At 42.9% G+C, this 22,595-nt stretch overlaps 1 protein-coding gene across 2 annotated transcripts; it reads left to right on the forward strand.

Annotated features, from left to right (window-relative positions):
- The first annotated feature begins 201 nt into the window (after window positions 1–201).
- PYM1 (PYM homolog 1, exon junction complex associated factor) lies at window positions 202–17,315 on the forward strand. Of its 2 annotated transcripts, none has more exons than XM_020884167.2 (3): window positions 202–318; window positions 15,740–15,833; window positions 16,370–17,315. In XM_020884167.2, the coding sequence occupies exons 1-3, from the start codon at window positions 285–287 to the stop codon at window positions 16,851–16,853; spliced, it is 612 nt and encodes a 203-aa protein (XP_020739826.1). In that variant the 5' UTR covers window positions 202–284; the 3' UTR covers window positions 16,854–17,315. The 2 variants fall into 2 exon arrangements, with proteins under 2 accessions (XP_020739826.1, XP_070310925.1); XM_070454824.1 differs by lacking the exon at window positions 202–318 and adding an exon at window positions 401–1,482.
- Window positions 17,316–22,595: the final 5,280 nt, after the last annotated feature.

Genomic DNA, 22,595 nt, shown 5'->3' on the forward strand with positions numbered 1-22,595 from the left:
CTGCGAGGGTAGGGGCTGTGCCTCGGAATTCCTCTCGGCGCTCAGAGAACTGCTGTATACGCAGCAGGCGCTCACTACTGGCATCAATGGCAGTAAAAGAGGCTACGGCTCTTATTTTATTTTAGTCTTCAGCTTCTTCCCGCCTCCTTCACTTCTGTCCACCAAATGGTGTACTCTCCCTTTAAGACTAAAATGGTGGCTTGTTACGATCTGGACTCCACTTCCGGTGGGGAGGGGGGCGGGACCCCAGCCCGCTCACGCCGGAAGTGGTTTGCGTTTTCAAGATGGCGACTCCCTATGTAACTGACGAGACCGGCGGTGAGTGCGGGAGTCGCGGAGCCGCTTCTCCCCGGGCTCTCGGGGCAGGGGTTCGGACTTAGAAAGGGGTCTGTGCCCCGCCCATACCGGGGCCCCTCCTTTGCCCCGCCCTCCGGACCGCCTTCCCCATTCATTCTCTCCTACGGGGGTGTCACCTGCGCCCCCTTCTGGTCTCTTGTTTGGGGGTCTCCGCTTCCGGTCACCCAAGCCCTGGGGTCCTTCAGTGCTGGTCCTTGATCCAGGACCCTCGCGGGCCCTTAGCCTTTCTCCAGCAGTTGGAGCTCCCATATCTCTTCTGGGTTCTTCAGCCCTGGGGGCGCCTGCACTCTCAATTCCCTCCAATTCCTGATCCCCCCTTTCCCCTCCCCCATTTCTCAGTGTACCTGCTTTCTACCCTACCGGAGCCCCGTTTAAATACTGTTTACCGAAGATGTATCTGTTGGAGACCTCCTTATTGCTACGTAGTTCTTTTCCCCCTCTTCCTCATCTTAGTTGTTGGGTCACTGAGGTCCAGAGGTGTGAGGGGAAGAGGAACCTAATACAACTTTCAGCTGGAGTTCTCTCCTTGATGACACCACCCGTCACCCTTCGGTACCTTCTCTGGTGATGGTGATAACAGTTGAGGGATCTGAGGTGGTAGAAGGTAAACGAGAAGGGGTCTAGTGGCCTCTGAAGTCCTCTGACAAGTTTATAGAACCCACTATTTCTTCTGATCAGAGAAGATTTTCCAACCTGGCTGATTGAGATGCTGAAGTGTCTGCTGTGTATGTGAGGTTGATACGTTGAAAACTGGGAATCAAGATTTTCATTTTGGTTGTGCCCCATTCTAATTTCCTCATCTTTAGGAAAAATGTGCGTATCTATTCAGTGACAGTCGAATAAGATAGTGTATGTGAAAGCGATTTATAAAATGCTGTGCAAGGCAAGGAGTTACTGTTTTTTGTAGTCCATTGTGTATTTGTATTCTATAGAAGTGAGTGTGTGTGTGTACTTTGGTACATGCAGTCTGTTTTAAAATATACCTTTTATGCCTCTTGCTTTTCTTGTTTTCCATGTTACTTCCCAACCCACCTCTAATATGGTATCTAATGACAACCCAAGTCTCTGCTACTTCTCTGCAGCATCACCTTTCAAAGTGGTACAACTTCTCTTGCCCTCTACATAGTAGGTACTTCTTCAATTTGCCTCTTTTGATGTGTGCTTTGAAAATATTACTCATTGTGCAGTACATTTCTACTTACTGTTTTCTTTAAACTGACTTAATGAAAATTCAGATATGACATCTCACCTTACCCTCCCAAGAGGTGTCTTCTGTTCTCATGTGACTGTGTAGAAGAGGAGGAGTCACACTGCTTTTTTGCTTTCCCTTGCTGCTTCCAGGTCATTGATCTACGACTGTCACTGTAATTCTGGAAGATGTTGCTATGTAATTGTGGCATTTTCTCTAAAACTTCAGGGCCAACGTCCGCTGCCCACAAGGACAAGACGTATCATATCGTTTCATTCTGTTTCTCAGTGTCTCCACTCAGCATCTATGGGATACTTAAGGATGCATATGTATTATTTCTTTGGCTGCATCCACACAGGGGGTTTTTGTTGTGTCATGTGAAATCTTCCTTTGGGTCACGCAGACTTAGTTCCCCTACCAGGGATTGAACCTGTGTCCTCTGCATTGCAAGGCAGACTTTTAACCCCTAGACCAACAGGGAAGTCCCTGCAATACTTTTATAATTCCTCAACATGAGATTATTGATTTTCCTTTGAATTTTCAAGCCAGCTACACATCAGAACCACTGCAGTCTGGACCTACTACATATCCTGCCTCACAGACCACCACCACGACAGAGCTCCCCATCACTTGTTTTAGCTTCCTTGCTCGGTTGCCTTCTTTGCTTCCACAAGCCCAGAGAGCCAGCTTTTCGCCCCTTAGTTTCTCTGGCCCTTGGCCTCGTTTCCATTTCATTTCATTGAGTCTACCAGCACCTTCATGACTGCTGTTTCTTTTTTTAGTTTTTGAAAAGTTAACTGATTTTCGGTTGAGCTGGGTCTCTGTTGTTGCACATGGCGTTCTCTAGCTGGGAGCAGGGGCTCCTCTTCGGTGCTCCGGCTTCTCTTTGTGGTGGAGCGCAGGTCTGCGCGCACAGGCGTCAGTAGCTGGCAGCGCTCGGGCTCTGGAGTTGGGGCACGTGCGCTTGGTTGCTGGACGTCGTGTGGCGTTTGCCTGAACCGGGGGTCCAGCAGCTGCCCCTCGCGCGGGCAGATGGACTCATCCACTGCGCCACCAGGGAAGTCTCCCTTGTGACTACTTGTGATGCTGCCCTGCTAGACCTCTTTGACCAGTCACTATCCTCTTTGCTTTCTTCATTCATTTTGATCTTCTGTACTAAGCAAGCACTTCTGTTATCTTGAATCACACCCATCAAATTTTTTCTTGGCTTCTGCTTCTAGGCCACAGCGCATGGCTAGGGAAAAGGTATGGACTGTAGCACATTCGGTATAATATAACAATGCTAACTTCTGTCAAGGTCATGGATTTTTTCCAATTCTTCTTTCTATTAAAAAAAATTTTTTTTAATTTATTTGGCTGCTCCGAGTCTTTAGTTGTGGCATGCAGACTCTTAGTAGCAGCATGTGGGTTCTAGTTTCCTGACCAGGGATCAAACCTGGGCCTTCGGCCTTAGGAACGCAGAGTCTTAGCGGCTGGATCACCAGGGAAGGTGCATCCAGTTCTTCTTTCTCCATATGCTTACACCCTAACGTGGCTGTTTTCCCTGCCTTTCTCAGCTCTGTGTGACTTTCCCTTCTCCTTGTGGCAAATGGCCTCACTTTCTATTCCATTGAGAAGTTAAGGTCTCTTATTTCTGTTTCCTTCCTGTTCATAGCCTGATTTGAATATCAGGTTCACACATACTATTTCCATTTCCTTACTGCTTACTTGTTCCTTAATTTTTTTTTCTTTTTTGGCCTCATGGCTTTCGGAATCTTAGTTCCCTGACCAGGGATTGAACCCAGGTCACAGCAGTGAAAGTGCCGAATGAATCTCCTAACCACTGGCCTGCCAGGACATTCCCTGTTCCTTAAGTCTTTACAGTGGCTTCTTTCTAGCACCAACTTCTCTCCTGGGTTGTCAGTTCTCTTTTCTAATTGTTTGGTGATTAGCTTTTATTCTTGGATATACTGTCACACCTTAAATCAAGTCTGACCAAAATCATTATCAGTTTTTCTTCCTTATTTCAGCTAAAGGCACCATTGTTCTAGCCAACCTAAGATGTACTTATTACATTATTTCTCTTTCTTTCTCCCTTTTTAAATTTTAAATAGACTATTTTTTAGAGCAGTTTTAGATTTATAGAAAAATTGAGAAAATGATACAATTCCCATATACCTTAAACTCTGTTTCCCGTTATTAACATCATACATTAGTATGAGATCATTATTGCAATTAATGAACCAATATTCCAACCCATGGATCGAACCCAGATTTCCTGCATTGCAGGCGGATTCTTCATCAGCTGAGCCTCCAGGGAAGCCCAAGAATCCTGGAGTTGGTAGCCTGTCCCTTCTCCAGCGGATCTTCCCGACCCAGCAATCAAACTGGGGTCTCCTGCGTTGCAGGCAGATTCTTTACCATCTGAGCTACCAGGGAGACATTATAAACTAAGGCCCATACATTATTCAGATTTTCTCAGTTTTTACCTTTTTTTTTCTCTGTTCCAGGATCCCTTATTAGATTTAGTTCTCATGTCACCTTCAGCTCTGAGAGATTCTCAGACCTTCCTTGTTTTTGATGACCTTGACAATTTTGAGGAGTACTGATCAGATATTTTTGTAGGATTCCCTCTGCAGGAATTTGATGTTTTTCTCATGATTAGACCAGGATTAAGTGCTTTTTAGGGAAGGACCATAGAAGTAAAGTGACATTTTCATCATCTCATATTGAAGTTACATAGTATCACATAGATTCTTTTTACTCTTGATAGTTACTCTGGTCTCTGGCCGAGGTGGTACTTGTAAGATTTCTCTGCTGTGAAGTCGCTTTTCCCCCTTCTCCTTTCTTTTCTGTACTGTTCAGAAGAAAGTCACTATCCACAGCCCACACCTAAAGAGTTACACTCCCTTCCTTGAGGATGTAATACTTATACACGTTGTTTGGAATTCATCTGCACAGGAGATTTTTCTCTTCTCCACCATATATTTATTCAGTAATTTATGGATGGACAGGAAAGCCTGGCGTGTTGCAGTCCATGAGGTTGCAAAGAGTCAGACACAACTGAGTGACTGAACTGAACTGAATTTATTTATATCAATATGGACTTTGGGTTATTTTACTTATTTTACTGTTCAGATGGTCCAGCTTTGAACATTGAGAGCTCTTTTAGTTGGCCCTGTGTCCTTTTGACATACCCTCATCCGTGTAGGTTTTTGTTGCTTTGGATTTTTTTTTTTTTGGCACTAGAAGGTACTCCAGGCTCATCTTGTATATTTCCTGTCCCAGACCTAAAATTGTCTATTTCTTCAAGGAACCCTTGTTCTTTTTAAAGAATGATGTAGGAAACCAAGATCAGAGCACTAGATGTTTTTGTTATTATCAACAAATGTAACTGGGGTGTTATTTTCGCATTGTCTTTCAATCCCACCCCCCCCAATCAAAGTATCATTTTTCTCCTGCTGCCATTACCGTTATTCCATCTTCAATATTTGTTAACTACATGGCCTGGGAATTTTAAGCCTAGGGAATCCAAGACTTAGTTTTCTTATCAGTGAAATAGGGATAGTAACTCCTACATTATAGGATTATTGTGAGAATTAATTAACATTTAAATGAAATAACGTACATGTCTAGCACATAGAAAAGAAAGAAAGTGAAGTCGCTCAGTCAAATCTGACTCTTTGTGACCCCATGGACTGTAGCCTACCAGGCTCTTCTGTCCATGGGATTTTCCAGGCAAGAGTACTGGAGTGGATTGCCATTTCCTTCTCCAGGGGATCTTCCTGACTCAGGGATCAAACCCAGGTCTCCCGCATTGTAGGCAGACGCTTTATACCATCTGAGCCACCAGGGGAGTCCTAAGAAGCACTTAGGTCCTGAGGAAGCACTCGGACCGTCCCTGAGGAGCGGTTCTGGAATCCTTAGTTATGTGAAGGTCTGGTTTAGAAGAAATGCCATGTGCAAAGTGTCAGAGTACTTGGGTCAATCTAACTGCCTGGTAGAATTCTAGTTTCCTTTATCCTGCAGATATTGCCATGACCTCCTAAGTAGTTGTTCTGCCTCCCTCTCTCTCCCCCCCCCCCCCCCCCCCCCCCCCCCCCGTCTCTCTCTGTCTCTCTCTGTCTCTTTCTCTCTCTGTCTCTCTCTCTCCCCGCCCCCAGTTTGACATACTGTTACCAGATTACTGCTCAAGTGCAGTTTAATTATGTAATGTTTGTTCAGTATAATTTGTCAGCTGTTAAATTTGGCATCTACCCTTCCCTTCTGATCTTTATTTTTCTGTGCACTTTAAGAACATTTTTTAATCATATGGTATTTACGTTTTTATGTGTTACCTTTTCATTTAACCTCATGACATAAATATTTTTCCTTGCTATTAAAAACTCTTTGTAAACATCTTTCAGAATACGGCAGAGTGTTTTATTGTTTGAGCATGCACCCTCTCTTACCTTTTTTCTGTCATTGGACTTCCAGATTGTTTATAGAATTTTTGTTATAATAAGTCGATGAATGTTTTTGTCTGCATTTAGGATTTTCTCTTAGGATAGATTTCTCTGAAATAGACTTACTGGATTAGAGGGTACAAACTTTTATTTATTTTTAATTAATTATAAAATTCATATTGATTATAGAAAACTTGGAAAATATTTTCATAACTAGTGTTAAGTATAAGTCACATGCATGTTTGGTAATTCCAGAGCCCAAAGATGACTACAGTTAATGTTTCCTTTTAGTTTTTCTTTCTATGCACATTTAAAGCATTCTGTTTAACATAATTTGGATCATACTGAATGGCTATGCTTTCCAGGATATAACTCTCAGAACACTTAGTAATCCTCTGAGATGTGCCATAAAATAAAAGGCTAAAATAAAAAGGTTCCTGTGGTCAAATAAATTTGGGAAACACTGTAAACCATATTCTCATCAGAATATTCACATGAATAAGAACATAATGTGTTTTAAGTCTTTGTTGATAAGAACAAAAACAATTTTTTCCCAGTGTGTAACCCATTATTTCCCAAACTTAACAAGTTTTGGGGGGTGACCCTGCTAACGCCTTACAGAAGCAGTGTTTTATGTAATGATATTGCTTGGAAATGCTGCTAGATGTTAGGACTGCTTTATTCTCCTGCTCATATTGCTTTCTAAAGGGTTTTACCTTTGACAATATGTGAAAATACTGGTTTCAGCACTTCTTCGACTACACTGGAATTCTCATCTTTAAAAATTCTACTGCTAGAAGAAAAAAATCTACTGCTTTGATAGGTTAAAATATTTTGTTTTAATTTTTATTTCCTTTGATTACTAGTGAGGTTGAACTTTCTGGTATTCTTTTTCACTTATAACACAATAGTAGTGTAAAAAGCATAGCCTTCAGAACCCACAGCTTGGGTTCGAATTCTGCAGTTTACTGACATTGTAACTTTGGGCAAATTAATATAAGTACTGAATGTTTATATTAATTGGCATGAAGCAAGCATTCAATAAAGGGTAGCTGCTATTATCTTTTTGGAATTGGCTATCAAATTAACATACAGCCTATTTGCTCTTACATTAAAGATACTCCTCTAGTATGAGCACAAACCACGTTTCACTACAGTATGATCACATACTATTCTTGTGAAAGTCGCTCAGTCGTGTCTGACTCTTTGTGACCCCATGGACCATCCATGGAATTCTCCACGCCAGAATGCTGGACTGGGTAGCCTTTCCCTTCTCCAGGGGATCTTCCCAACTCAGGGATCGAACCCAGGTCTCCCGCATTGCAGGCGGATTCTTTACCAGCTGAGCCACAAGGAAAGCCCATCACATACTATGTCTCTGCTTAAATCCTCCAGTGAAACTGAGCAGTATAGTATAAAAGCAGGGGAAACAGCAGTGTGCTGATATGTAAGCTACAGATCAGTAAGCTGATAGGTAATCACATCAGAACTGAGTTCAGATTGCACATATCAATACATGCTGCCGTTGTGATCTTAATCATATCTTGGATCTCTTGAAGACTTTGTTTCCTCAGCTGTAGATGATGATAATCTACTTACTGTGTAGAATCAGTGCAGTAGTGTATGTAAAATTCCTGGTGTGTTGTGGCCACTTATTAATGTTCTTTCCTAAATTGTTCTCAACATACTGTGAGTTTTACACTGCCGTCATTTTTTTTTTTTTTAATTGTTGCTTTTGGGACTTCCTTGGTTGTCCAATGGCTAAGAGTCCGAGTTCCCAGTGGAGGGGCCCTGTGTTCGATCCCTGGTCAGTGAACTAGATCCCACATGCCACAGCTGAGATCCAGCTCTGTCAGATAAATAAATACTTGAAAAAATTGTGTTGCTTTTGAAAGGTTCTTTTATTTATTTACTCACGTTTATTTATTTGGCTGCACTGGATCTTGGTTGTGGCTTTCAAACTCTTAGGTGTGGCGTGTGGGATCTGTTTCGCTGAGCAGGGATCAAACTTGTGTCCTCTGCATCGGGAGTGCAGAGCATCAGCCACTGGACCACCGGAGAGGCCCCTCCGCTGCCATGGTTCTGCTTGTTTTCTTAGGATGCCCTTCCTTTCTCTGCCTACACAGTTATCAGCCACTGCTTTACTGTTGTTATTATTAACTACTATTACATAGTCTTTGAGGTCAAGTCCCTGAGTTTTTCCTAATTTTGTGTCACCTTCCCCCATCAAGTAGGGTGTGGTTATTTATTCTCTTGAAGTCTCCTATTAGTATATCAGTATCTCTCAGGGATGCCTAAAACATTCATATATATCTATGTATTTTTGGCAGAACCATGTCACCATATGGGATCTTAGTTCCCCAACCAGAGATCAAATCCATGACCCCTGCTTGGGAGAGTGGAGTCTTAACCACCAGACCTCCAGGGAAGTCCCAAGACATTTATATTTTTATCTTATTCTTTGTTTACCTAACTTGTCCACCCTTCTCCTTACGTAAACTGTAAATTTCTTGAAAGCGGGGGCCAATTTACTGATCTTGATAATTTCCATAGCATTTAGTAGAGGATTTTTCTCATAGGAGGCTTTCAATAAATGTTTACTGCATTTAATTAATTTGTAGTCTGACTTCTGACCACTTTACTTTTCTGAAGTTGTATTCTTTAACATAATTAGGGATTTCCAAATTGCCAAAATCAATATCCTTTTTCTTCTCAGTTCTTCTTTTCCTTAATCCCTTTGTAGTATTTAATACTGTTAATCACCTGGCCTAACCTCAGACTCTTGGTCTCCATGCAATAGTCCTGTCCCAGTCTTTCTTTTCTGGGATTACTTCCTGGTGCCGCTGACACTTTTTCTTTCTTGAGGGAAATAATCAGGACCGTTTTCTGGAGTCACTCATCCAAACTGGGTCTTCTCTTTTAATACTCTATGTTAGGAACCACACCCGAATCTCACAGTCGGTGGCCCCGAGGCCATCCCCAGGCTCAGCGCTGTAGCCCTGGTCTCAACTCTGAAGCAGGCACCAGGGCCTGCAGACGCCTTGAACAGTCACTTCCACGTCACCCCTTGGAGTCTCGGAAGCCTTCTGCGTCGTATCTCACGGTCTTCCTGCCACCTCAAGACTAGGCCCTTTTCAATTTAAGAAAACAGATTGAGGATTACAAAACAGGAGATGTGAGGAAATAACAAAATGTACAAGGTTCTGAAGGTTCTTTGTTTTTGGTTCTTTCAAAGACGCTTCCTGAGGCACTCTTGCAGTCCAGTGGCTGAGACTCTGCACTTCCACTGCAGGGGGCCTGAGTTTGATCCCTCGTAAGGGAACTAGATCCACATACCACAGCTAAGACCCACAAAGCCAAATTAAATAAATAAAAGTAAATAAATACTTAAAAAAAAAAAAAAAGATGCTACCTAAGAATCTTGATAATTCTGCCCATGGTTTTTATTTCTAGGTTTAGGAATCTGTAAATCTCTTGTTCCTTTTTGACTTTACCTCTGAAAGATCCCCTTTCAAGAGAAAGGGGAAGGGAGAAGGGGAAGACTACCCACTCCAGCATTCTGGGCTAAAGAATTTCATGGCTGTGTAGTCCATGGAGTCGCAAAGAGTCGGACACTTCACTTCACTTGGATACCATCAAGGCCAGAGAGTGAAACCAAAGATGACATAAAACGGGTGCTCCTTTGTGTAATGGGCTGTTTGTATCTCCAAGGGTTTCCAGTTAGGATGGCTGTTCAAGAAGTTTCTGTCTCTATCTCTTCTCACATTCCATCTTTACTAGTCTTAAGCCTTCAACTGTAATCTCTATGCAGTTTACTTAAATGTATGTTTCTAGCTGTCCCAGCATTCTGGGCTAAAGAATTTCATGGCTGTGTAGTCCATGGAGTCGCAAAGAGTCGGACACTTCACTTCACTTGGATACCATCAAGGCCAGAGAGTGAAACCAAAGATGACATAAAACGGGTGCTCCTTTGTGTAATGGGCTGTTTGTATCTCCAAGGGTTTCCAGTTAGGATGGCTGTTCAAGAAGTTTCTGTCTCTATCTCTTCTCACATTCCATCTTTACTAGTCTTAAGCCTTCAACTGTAATCTCTATGCAGTTTACTTAAATGTATGTTTCTAGCTGTCTCTCCTTAATTCCATGTAAAAACACTGCCTTTCTAGAGTCGAATTAGTCATTTTCACAAAAGTGTCTTCTCCTTTGGATTTTCTGTATATCAGTAGTTTATATTCTCCTCCAAATTGTCCACATTCAGGAGTGATATTGCAGTTAGTTTGTGTTCTTAACCTTTCTTTTTCATTAGAATGAATGCTCCAAGAAGGCAAGACCCTTGCTTGCTTTATTTATTCATTGTTGTATCCCTAGCTCCTGTTACAGTGCCTGCCACAACAGCAGGTACCCAATAAACATTTAAAATCCACGTGTGAAGAATGTTATTACTGTGTGCCTGTGTACCCACAGATATGTTGTGAAAAATACAAGAAAACGTGAAAAGCACCAGATTAAATCCACTGTAGCGAAATGATTTCCTCTCATTCAAATGCTGGCAGTCTTCAGATCCTGTCTTACTCTTTATAATAAATTTCTCTTTCATTTTCTTTTCAACATCCATACAGACCACTGAAATCAAGTCTTCTCACATTGCAACTATTGTTTTTTTCCCCTCTGCCTTTAGTTTATGTCACACATTTTCAGGTTAATCTTCTTAAAGCACCGCTTTGAGCAGATCATCTCCACTCCCTTAATGGCCTTCCTTGTTCTCTCACATTAGGAAGCTGGGGTTCAAGCTCAAGAGGAGGTGGACATCTTTCATATTCTGACTGACGGACTTCTAGTCTCTTTTCCCATTACATGTGTGTTTTGCCCAAAATATGCTGGATTCCTACTGTTCCCTAATATGATATTTAGATTTATTTATTCATTTGAATTGATTTGAATTTGAACTGATTACAGTCTTCCATGGCTCAGGCCCTGTGCTTCAAAGATCAAAGGCAAAGTTTCTGCTCTCAAGCAAGCAAACAATCATGTTAAAACATTAGATCCTGATAAAAGGCCAAAACAGGTGCTGTGGGTGCACAAAGGGCAACTTTTAAATGAGTTTGGGGTGGAAAGGTCAGGAAAGACTTCACTGAGGAGTTTACACTTGAACTTGACCTTTAAAGACCAGTTCAGTTCAGTGCTCTGTCCTGTCAGACTCTTCGTGACCCCATGAACCGCAGCATGCCAGGCCTCCCTGCCCATCACCAACTCCCAGACTTTACCCAAACCCATGCCCATCGAGTTGGTGATGCCATCCAGCCATCTCATCCTCTGTCGTCCCCTTCTCCTCCTGCCCCCAATCCCTCCCAGCATCAGGGTCTTTTCCAGTGAGTCAACTCTTCACATGAGGCGGCCAAAGTATTGGAGTTTCAGCTTCAGCATCAGTCCTTCCAATGAACACCCAGGACTAATCTCCTTCAGGATGGACTGGTTGGATCTCCTTGCAGTCCAAGGGACTCTCAAGAGTCTTCTCCAACACCACAGTTCAAAAGCATCGATTCTTCTGTGCTCAGCTTTCTTCACAGTCCAACTCTCACATCCATACATGACCACTGGAAAAACCATAGCCTTGACTAGACGGACCTTTGTTGGCAAAGTGATGTCTCTGCTTTTTAATACGCTGTCTAGGTTGGTCATAACTTTGCTTCCAAGGAGTAAGCATCTCCTAATTTCATGGCTGCAGTCACCATCTGCAGTGATTTTGGAGCCCAGAAAAATTTAAGGACCAGTAGTCATTAAGAATAAAGAAAAGTCTATTCCAAGCCAAAGGAAGAGCATAGAGGATAAAGACAGAGGGGAGATTTGTGACTTGATTTCAGTGGCCAGAGCAGAGAGTGGCTTAGCGGCTGGAGACTAGCTGGGCCAGGGCCAAGACTTTTGTGTGTGGTTTCATGTCCATCCAAATACCCTGAGGGAAACAGGAATCCAGGAAGAAATTTAGGTACGTGAATGACTAGAGTAACTTGTCCCTTTGTTTTTGTTGTCCTGCAAGCCTGAAATACTTCCCTTTCTTCTCTTGCCTCATAACCACACCCCTACCCCGCCCCACCCCGGTCTAAATCCTGCTTGTCTTCCCAAGATCACAGGGTTGCTTCTCCTATGTGAAATCTTTGTGAGTCACCTGGTCAAAAACAATTTCACCCTCCTCTGTGTGCTCACTCTAAGCCATTTAGATCTGAAACCCAAAATGAGATTTTTAAAAACCCACGATACAACAACATTAATGGGAATTTTTCAAAGGAAAAGTTATTCATAATCCAGTCACCAAACATAGCTTTTCATATTGCACATTCTTTTTGTAATTTATTAATCTAACATTTAATATTAGAAATCATAGTATATATATATATATGTTTTACATTCCATTACATCATATTAATGATTAAAATTATCATTTTTTTACTGGCTGTATTATAAACCATTCCTATATAACTGGATGTGGTTTGTTTTTAATTTTTTGCTATTTATAAATACTGCCATGATTTCATGATTACTGTCTCTTTTTTCTTTGTTTTTTCCAGTTGGAACTATTTCCTCATGCTAAATTTCCAAGATTGGGATTACTGAAACAGAGTGTGTTGTCTCTGACTTTAAAACTCTTTACCCCTCCCCCAGTCAGTGAATTGCCGAGTGCTGTTGTGTCTTTGATAATACATCTGGCATCATTCTCTTCCTTTCCTTTTTCAGCCAGCTCTTCTCATGCCAGGATTACTGCGGTCTTTTTTTCCTAACTGATTTCCCCAGTTTCCAATGTTTTCCCTTAACAATTCATCTTTTCATCATGCCAGATTAATTGCCCTAAAACTCTGCATTGGATAAAAGATTCATTCATTTGACAGCTATTTAGTGAATGCATGCCATGTGCCAGATATTAAACTCCTTAACTGGGACTTTGAAGTCTGAACATTCTCTCATTTACTTTACATCAGCCCTGATTCAGCCAGGCTGGTCTAGTCACCATCTCCTGGCCAGGCCCTGTATACTGCCATGTTGGAAATTTGGTTTAGAATAGAATTCTGTTTAGAATCCATTCTCATTCCATTTTCATTTGCTTTTAGTTTGGTTCTTTCTCCAAAGCCCAGCTCTAATCTCCATCCTCTCTCTGTGGAGCCTCTGTTTTCTCATTATTGAGTTTTTGTCTCTGAACTATTGGAGCTACGCAAACGATGTGCTCAGTGTCCCTCTTTTATTCACCGATAAACTCCAAATTCCTTGACCTTGTTTTTAAGACTTTCTGAGATATGGCCCTGTTTTTAATTTTCAGCATAGCTTTGTATTCCTCAGCAGGAACTGCCTGGTTCTCCTGTACGCCTCTGTTTTCTGGTCTTTGCATCCCCACAGTCCAAGCCTTTCTTGGCTCATGTTTGTTCTTTCTCCCATTCCCCCCTACCTGTGAAATGTTACCCATTTTTCCTTCACATTTTTTGGTTTTAGTTTATTAATGATATTTGCATTATGAACACAGATAACTTGTGTAATCCATGTGGGAGGCTCTAGACTTGACTTTTTATTTTTTTAATCATTTTTACTTTCTTGCCTCCCCTTTTTAAAACAGAAGTTATAGTAAAAACAATACAAAACAAACACGTGTAACATAAGATATAAATACATGTTTTTAAAACTTACGTTATTAAAGGGTAATGGTTTCTGCCACCTCTTGTCCCAGTTATCCCTCTTGAGGTCACCAGCATTAAAGTCTTGATAATCTTGGGATGTGTCCTTCCACGCCTTCCCCGCTGTCCCTATGCACAAACCCTATGGGCCTCTGAGTGCCTGTCCTTGCCCCCACAAGAATGGGAGCCTCCTCTATACCAGCACTTCTCAAAATGTTGTCCAGGAGCCTTGGAGATTCCCTAAGACCCTTTCCACAGGTCTACAAGCACAGCTATTTTGATAATATGCTAAGATGTTATTTGCCTCTTTGATTGGGTTGAGGGTACAGAAGGCATGGTGGGTAAAACTGTGACCCTTTAGCACTAATCAAGGTGGCGGGACCAACACTGTACTAGTCACTGTGTTCTTCACTGCCACATGCTTATAATAAATAATGCCAGTTTCACTTAAGAATGTCCTTATGATGCAATAAAAATTATTAATTTTGGACTTGCCTGGCGGTGCAGTGCTTAAAACTCCACGCTCCCACTGTAGGGGGCACAGGTTTGATCACTGGTCAGGAAACTAAGATCCTGCATGCCCAGAGGCATGGCCAAAAATTTTTTTTTATTTCAAAAGTTTAAAAATTATTAATTTGATTAAACCCTGGCTGGCCCTTAAGTGCACATCTTTTTATTTATTATTTTTCCAGCATTATTGAGGTATGACATAAAACATTATGTACAGTGTTATAGGTGTACAATGTAGTGATTTGATTTGATACACTACATACATTGTGAAAGGTTTACCACAATAATGTTAGTTAACAGTTGGACACATAATTACCATTACCTCTCATAATTACCATTTCATTGATTTATGGTGAGAACATGGAAACTCCTCACAGCCACTTTCTAGTATATAACTCAGTTTCGCTGTCTATAGTCACCGTGCTGCACCTGATATCCCCAGAACTTATTCACCTGTAACTGAAAATTACACCTCTCGTTACTGTTCTCTGCGAGCTGAACGGGGAGGAGACTCGAAGCCCTGCTGCCCACTGAAGAGACATGGTGTCTTAGGAAACAGCACTGGCGCAGCGGTCCGGCTTTCGAGCTAAACCAGCTGCCTTTTCATGGAACGCTGTTCTGCTTGAAAGACTGACAGACTATAGTTCAGACCTGAGTATCTGAGCGGCATTTTCCTGTAAAGGAAAGAAGTGATCCTGTTGTTTCATGGAAATCAACTGACAGTGCTTATTTCCAGTGATAAAATTCAAGCCGTCAAGTGGAAATTAGAATTTTGGAAAACTTGTATCTGCCACTATGAGCAAAACAGCTTCACAGTAGAGTTTTCTGATAACATTAATGGGTATGATTTTTTTAAAAATGTCATCATGAAATGTATAATATTACAAAATAAGAGTGTATGGGAGATTCTGAAACAAAAAAGTTTGAGGATCTCTACATGTTAGCCTGCAGCTTGCATTTTCACTTAGTATATCATGGATACCATTCAAGGTCAGTTCATTTGTATCTAACTTTTTTTTTTTTAATAACATGGTGTTATATCCTGCGATGACCTACATCTATTTGATTACTCATCTGTTGATGGCCATTCAAGTTGCTTTCAGCTTTTTGCTAATTTAAATAATATAGCAAGATTATTATAATGTGAGCATCCTTTGCATATAGCCTTGTGTGCTGGTCCTTTTATATCTACAGCATGGATTCCTGAAAGTTGACCAATGTTTTTAACCATCCACCATAGTAAAACTTCTTTTCTATAACATCTCTGGTTATTTCTCCCTCTTAGGATTCTTGTTTTTGCCCTTTCTGGCTTCTTATTCATGTACTGTCTTTTGATGTCCTCATGTCACTTGTGTTTTTTAAACTTCCTCTGTGTCTGCCCTGTCTTGCCAACTAGATTATAAAGATAGAAACTCCCTGAGGGCAGGAATGGTGTGTTATACAGGGTATAGGCACTCAGTAAATAGTAAAGGTTGATATGAGAAAAGAATGCCTTAATGGGTGCATTAGGTGGAAAGGACTGGGGGAAACTGCACTCATGCATTCTTTCATCTTGGGAGCTATTTGAAAATTAAGAGTAACTGTCCAACTTAATTCTCCAATTTCAGGCAAGTACATCGCCTCAACACAGCGACCTGACGGGACCTGGCGAAAGCAGCGGAGGGTGAAAGAAGGCTATGTGCCCCAGGAGGAGGTCCCAGTGTGAGTGGCTAGGCATGAGGCGGGGGTATTTAATGGGCCTCATACAGCAAGAAAGAACATGTGAATTTCCTGGTCCCAAGACCCTAAGAAATGGAAGGAGGGGGCTGGGATTCAGGGGTGAGTGAGGGATGAGTAACCAAGTGACTGACTAGTCCAGTTTTTAGGGCCTCTGATCAGCAGCATCTGTAAATAGCATTCAGAGAGCCAGAGCTTTAGGACCTACATGTGTGTTAGTCACTCGGTGTGATTCTTTGTGACCCCATGGATTGTAGCCCGCCAGGCTCCTCTGTCCATAGGATTTCCCAGGCAAGAATACTGGAGTGGATTGCCATTCCCTTCTCCAAGGGATCATCCTGAGTCTCCTGCATTGCAGGAGCCCCCAAAACCTAGAGAGCCTCCAATCTGCAGAGCTGAGGCAAGTCGGGCAGGGCCTGGAGGGAGAGGAAGGCAGCAGGAACAGGAAAAGGGCGATGTAAATTATGAGGTTGGGAAGAGGACCCGAAAAGTCAGTGATTCTTTGACACTGTTCCCCACAGGTATGAGAACAAGTATGTGAAGTTTTTCAAGAGCAAACCAGAATTGCCGCCCGGCCTGAGCCCAGAGGCCACGGCCCCCGTCTCCGCAGCCAGGCCTGAAGGCGGTGAGCCAGCCCTCTCCAAGGCCGCCAGACGCAACCTGAAGCGGAAGGAGAAGAGGCGGCAGCAGCAGGAGAAAGGGGAGGCGGAGGCCCTGAGCCGGACTCTTGAGAAGGCGTCCCTGGCAGAGACAGCCCAGGTCCCCAGTGCCCCACAGGCCTCCCGGGCGGCGCCCGCCGCCGCCTCAGACCAGCCCGACTCGGCCGCCACCACGGAGAAGGCCAGGAAGATCAAGAGCCTGAGGAAGAAGCTGCGGCAGGTGGAGGAGCTGCAGCAGCGGGTCCGGGCCGGGGAGGTCAGCCAGCCCAGCAGGGAGCAGCTGGAGAAGCTGGCGCGGAGGAGGGCCCTGGAGGAGGCGCTGGAGGGCTTGGAGCTGGGCCTGTGAGCCCCTCGGGGCTGAGGGCCGGACTGCGCAAGAAACCGCGGGGCGCTCTGGGGCCTGGGACGCGGGCAGCAGCAGTCGGCAGGGGCGTCCCCGGACCGGCTCACTGCCACTTCCCCTGGCCCGACTCCGGCCTCCAGAGCTAGCCTCGCCCTCATTCCTTCCCTTTTGTCCCCAACTCCTGTTTTTTTGGACTTCTCTCTCTCTCTGCCCTAGCCCCAGTGTTCAGGATCTCAGTGACTATCCCAGGTACCTTTGCTGCTGATTTGGGTGTCTTGTTTAAAAGAAGATTGGGTGGGTGGGAGTCTCTTGGAGAGCTGAGGTTGAGGCCTGGGGAGCACGCCCAGGTCTTGGAGTCTCGGTTCCTCTTCACAGTGTTTGTGGGTTATCTCCCCTTCCATCCCTCACCTCTTTTTTTTTTTTTCCTTTTTTTAAAAAGAACAGAATAAAGTCAAGTAGACAACATGTCTTGCTTTGTCTCTTGTCTTTTCAGCTTCTAGTGGTTGTTTTATCCTCTTCATTTGGGCACAGGAAGATAAGTGTTCAGAGTAGTGTTCTTTTTGCTTTTTAAAAATTACATGTATCACCAAATTAGCAACGCTGACTTCGGTACATGTCTGCTCAGGCTTGAGTGGACAGAAATTAGTGTTATAATAAAATGTAACATATAACAAATTTAGTTTGATATTAATTTGCATGTATTATCATTATCGTGCTGCCTAGCAATGGAGCCCTAGTATCTCCCTTACTGTTTATTTCTGAAAATCATCAGTCGGGGATTGAGCCTGGGCCGCTGCAGGGAAAGCGCCAAGTCCTAACTGCTGGAACACCAGGGAAGTCCCAGGACAGCTCTTTTGAAATTTTACCTTGTCAGATGCCACCCCAAGATGGTATTGTGGGCAAACAAGAAGAGGAATTTACAGCCGAAATTAAGCTGTCACTTAATTTTCACATATCCTCTGATTTCCACACACTGACTTAGCCCAGTCTTTCTAGCCAGCTACCAGAATAGAAGGGAAGTCAGCCTTAATGAACTATCTGAAGAGTTCAGAAGTCCTTAGCTTAACTGTTAAGGTCCCACTCAATCCGGCCTTATTTCTTGCCATTCCTTGACCCTGGTCAAACAGCTTCAACTCTGCTGAGCTACTTTCAGTTCATCGAATGAGCCGTGTTCTCTCTGAGCCTTAGTCCTTCGTCCCTGACGGCTCCTCCGCCAAGAATACTCTTGCTGATCCCTTCTCTTTAATCAGTTCTTTCTTAACCTCTGGCTCTCTGCCTAAATGTTATCTTCCCTGGGAAGACTTCTGTTACCCTCAAATATTAATTTAGGGCTCTTTTTTTTTTTTTTTGCATCCAGCATCTTAGTTCCCTGACCAGGAACCAAGCCCATACCCCATGCAGTGGAAACCCAGAGTCTTAATCACCAGACCACCAGGGAAGTCCTCTAGGTGTCTTAATTCCCATCCTTAACACTCCACCCTTAATGTTTCTAATGCCATTTATTACATTACACGGTCACACTTATTTTCTTGTTAGCCGTCCTCCTCATTAGATCATGCGCTCCTGGAGCATCAGGCTTGTGTTTATTATCATTGCATTCCAATGCCTAATGTAAATTCTCAAATATTTGGCTGAATGAATGAAGCCACAAGCCTTGTGGAGAAACAGAAGATGAGGGAAATTTGTGGCTTGTACACCTGAGAGGTTAATGAGAACTTGACTGGCCACCTCAGTGTGAGACCAAAGCTCAAGTCCCCTTGTATAGTGAAAGTGAAGTCGCTCAGTCGTGTCCGACCTTTTGCGACCCCATGGACTGTAGGCCACCAGGCTCCTCCGTCCGTGGGATTTCCCAGGCAAGAATACTGGAGTGGGTTGCCATTTCTTTCTCCAGGGGATCTTCCTGACCCAAGGATCAAAGCCGGGTCTCCCGCATTGCAAGCAGACGCTTTAACCTCTGAGCCAAGGCCCCCACAATTATGAAGATTTTAAATAAGATTTAATTAACTTATAAGTAGGTGTTTGATGATTTGTAAATTCATAGGTTATAGAGGAATCTATACTTTAAGAATTTTTTTTTTTTTGTGAAATCTCAGCTGCCTGAGCAGGGGTTGAGCCCAGGCCATGACAGTGAGAGCCGGACTCCTAACCACCAGGCCACCCGGACTGTCCCTATGCTCTCAGAATTATTATTAGGGAGAGGCTATTTGCTTTGCAACAGGATTTCTCACAGTAAACCTTTAAATCTCCTGGATCTTTGGTTTGGTTAAAGTTTATTTTGATTATTTGTTGGCTCTTAATCATTGGGCTAGTTTAGAGAGAGGCAGTTGTGAGCACAGTGTATTAAGCTTGGTGCAAATGTGATTGTGGTTTTTGCATTGTTGAACGTTACTGTTTGATATTGGAATACATTCTTAAATAAATGTGGTTATGTTATAATCATGTTAATGTGCATTTCTCACTTTATATTTTTTTGCTAATGACTTATTACTTGTTTATTTTATATATATTTTAGACTATAGAAATGATATTAGACAAAAAGCAAATTCGAGCAATTTTCTAGTTCAAAATGGGTTATAAAGCAGCGAGATAACTCACAACACCAACAACACATTTGGCCCAGGAACTGCTAACGAATGTACAGTGCAGGGGTGGTTCAAGAAGTTTTGCAAAGGAGACGAGAGCCTCAAAGATGAGGAGTGCAGTGGCCGGCCATCAGAAGTTGACAACAACCAAATGAAAGGATCATCGAAGGTGATCTTCTTACAACTACATGAGAAGTTGCCAAAGAATGCAACATGGGCCATTCTGAGGTCATTTGGCATCTGAAGCAAGTTGGAGAGCGAGTCGGAAAAGCTCGATAAGTGGGTGCCTCATAAGTGACCACAAGTAAAAAAAAATTCATTTTGAAGTGTTGTCTTCTCTTATTCTACATAACAGCAGCTAAGCATTTCGCAGTTGGATTATGACATGAAGCAAAAAGTGGATTTTATACAACAACTGGGGACAACTAGCTCAGTGGTTGGATTGAGAAGAAGCTCCAAAGCACTTCTCAAAGCTCAGCTTGCACCAAAAAAAGGTCATGGTCACTCTTTGGTGGTCTGCTGCTGGTCTGATCCACTACAGCTTTCTGAATCCTGGCGAAACCATCATACCCGAGAAGCATGCTCAGCAAATTGATGGAATGCACTGGTGACTACAGAGCCTACAGCTGGCACCGATCAACAGAAAAGGCCCAATTCTTCTCCAAAACAACGCCCGACTGCACGTCACACAACCAGTGCTTCAAAATTTGAACAAATTGGGCTACGAAGTTTCACCTCATCCATTATATTCATCTGACCTCTCACCCACCAGCTACCATTTCTTCACCCATCTCCATAATTTTTTGCAGGGAAAACATTTCCACAACCAGCAGCATGCAGAGAATGCTTTTCAAGAGTTCATCGAATCTCGAAGCGTGGGTTTTTACACTATAGGAATAAAAAACTTATTTCTCATTGACAAACATGTGTTGATTGTAATGATTCCTATTTTGATTAATAGAGATATGTTTGAGCCTAGCTATAATGATTTAAAACTCATGGTCTGAAACTGCAACTACTTTTGCACCGGTCATGTAAGTCACTGAGTACTGGTCAAATCTAATGTGCAGCGGTAGACGTCTCAGCAATGAGTTGAGAGAGAGCTAAGAAAGAAGCTGTTCTGACTGTGGAGGATGGGGAGGCTAAATGGTGGAGTTAGACCTTAAAGAAGATCATGACTAGCATCTCAAGAAAGGTAGGGGAGAGCAAGTAAGTACAAACGCTTGACAGCATGAAAAGTATGTGGTAAATTTGCTTTCAGTTTTGCCAGAGCACATTTCCTTATATAAAATCAGTGTTAATCACTTGATATAGGATGAAAATTTGTACATGAGTTTGTGTTTTTCTAAATTTGTCCATAAGTAGGTGGGTTATGAAATTAATTTAGAAACTTGTGGCCAGTATTTTTTCTTAAATAGAATACAATAGAAAAGAGCAGGGACTGACGCCTAACAAGAGTAAATATATCTCATGATAATTTTGTTTCATCTGAGCATTGGGTTAGAATGTAAGATACTTTCCTTACGTTGGTTTGCAAGGAAATAAATTTTAAAGTCACTAATAAAATTAATACTGAGGGGCTCAGGCATCACACACCTTCCTTCTGGTTTTTATACTTGGGATGGGTAGGACAGAAGGATGTTAGTTTAATTATTTCCCCAAAGACCCTTGTATCTTATGGCGAAGTACATTAGCCCTTGGCTTTCTTTCTTTCTTTTTTTTTAATACGATGTTTATTTATTTACTTGTTACTGTACTGGGTCTTCATTGCTGTGTGAGCTTTTCTCTTGTTGCAAGGAGCAGGAGCTATTCTATTTGTGGTGACTAGGCTTCTCATTGAGGTGGCTTTTCATGTGAAAGAGCAAGGGCTCTAGGCACTCGGGCTTCAGTAGTTGAGGCATTTGGACGCATTAGTTGCAGCTCCTGGGCTCCAGAGCACAGGCTCAATAATTGTGGTGCAAGGGTTAGTTGCTCTGAGGCATGTAGGATCTTCCCGCACCAGGGATCAAACCTATGTCCCCTGCATTAGCAGGCGGATTCTTTACCACTGAACCACCTGGGAAGCCTCCTGGCTTTCTTTTTAATGCTGAAACTATATTACTATTTGTTTAGCATTTTTTTTCCTCCTTGCAGATGAATCCTCTGTCTTAATATGTGAATAACAAAGATTCTCTTCTCGGGATCCAGAAGTGAATTATTTTAGGGTTGGTCTTGTATCCTCACAGGCTCAGAATCTATGTCTTAGTTTCCTACTGTCCACTAGGTGATATTGTGGGGAGCCAGTGTTTGCAAGTTATCTTGTCCCTAGACTCCAGCTTGTTTTGAAATTAGCAGGCACCTTTACTCAGCTAGAAAGTCTTTTCTCTCTGGGCTCCACGCACTCCAGGATGGGGGTATGTAGGTCTCCCTTCCCTCCCCAACCCTCACCTCGTGCTACAGATTGAGGAAGACAGAGAAGCTGGGACGGGGAGGGTACTTTTTTTCGGTCAGTAATGCCCTCTCTCAGGAGAAGGCAATGGCACCCACTCCAGTACCCTTGCCTGGAAAATCCCACGGATGGAGGAGCCTGGTGGGCTGCCATCTATGGGGCTGCACAGAGTCGGACACGACTGAGCGACTTAGCAGCAGCGGCAATGCCTTCTCTCAAAAGAAACAGTAAAGCTTTTCAATCTCCCCTGGAGTTCAAAGAAGATGCTGAACTGCAGTGGAAGGGATGGAGATTATACCCCCACACAGATAACTGGCTGAGTGGGGGGTATTAATAAAAGAATTGACTGAGAGGTGGGGAGAGAGATGTTGCTTCCTTGGGAAACCAGCAAGACATGGTATTTGGTTACATTCAGCAGAGATTTTCGAAAAGACTTCTGTAGGAGAGGAGACTCCAAAGCTGGATAAGTTTTGGTACCTCCTTTCTAGAACCTCAAGAAAAACAGGCAGACACTCAACAATAATAAAGTTCGAACTATACTATGTTAGGGTCATACACAGATTGCTGTGGAAGCCAAGAAGGTATTCCTAAGTCAACTGTAGGGGTGAAGACAGGGAGGTGGTAATTAGGGAAGTTTCTCAGAGAAGATACTTAGCTAAGTCTGGAAGGATGGACAGGAGCCCCTCAACATTCTAGAAATCCACAGAGTTCTGCTGCACTCAAGTCTTCACTGGT

Source organism: Odocoileus virginianus, chromosome 24 (genome assembly GCF_023699985.2).
Source record: "Odocoileus virginianus isolate 20LAN1187 ecotype Illinois chromosome 24, Ovbor_1.2, whole genome shotgun sequence".
Taxonomy (NCBI): domain Eukaryota; kingdom Metazoa; phylum Chordata; class Mammalia; order Artiodactyla; family Cervidae; genus Odocoileus; species Odocoileus virginianus.

What these genes read in the sequence shown, in the direction of transcription:
- PYM1 (XM_070454824.1), top strand. Translation starts at nt 1,371, where the DNA reads ATGTTACTTCCCAACCCACCTCTAATATGGTATCTAATGACAACCCAA. An exon ending in CTTCTCTTGCCCTCTACATA is followed by an intron (nt 1,483 to 15,739) that starts GTAGGTACTTCT and finishes CTCCAATTTCAG; the next exon opens with GCAAGTACATCGCCTCAACA. An exon ending in CCCCAGGAGGAGGTCCCAGT is followed by an intron (nt 15,834 to 16,369) that starts GTGAGTGGCTAG and finishes TGTTCCCCACAG; the next exon opens with GTATGAGAACAAGTATGTGA.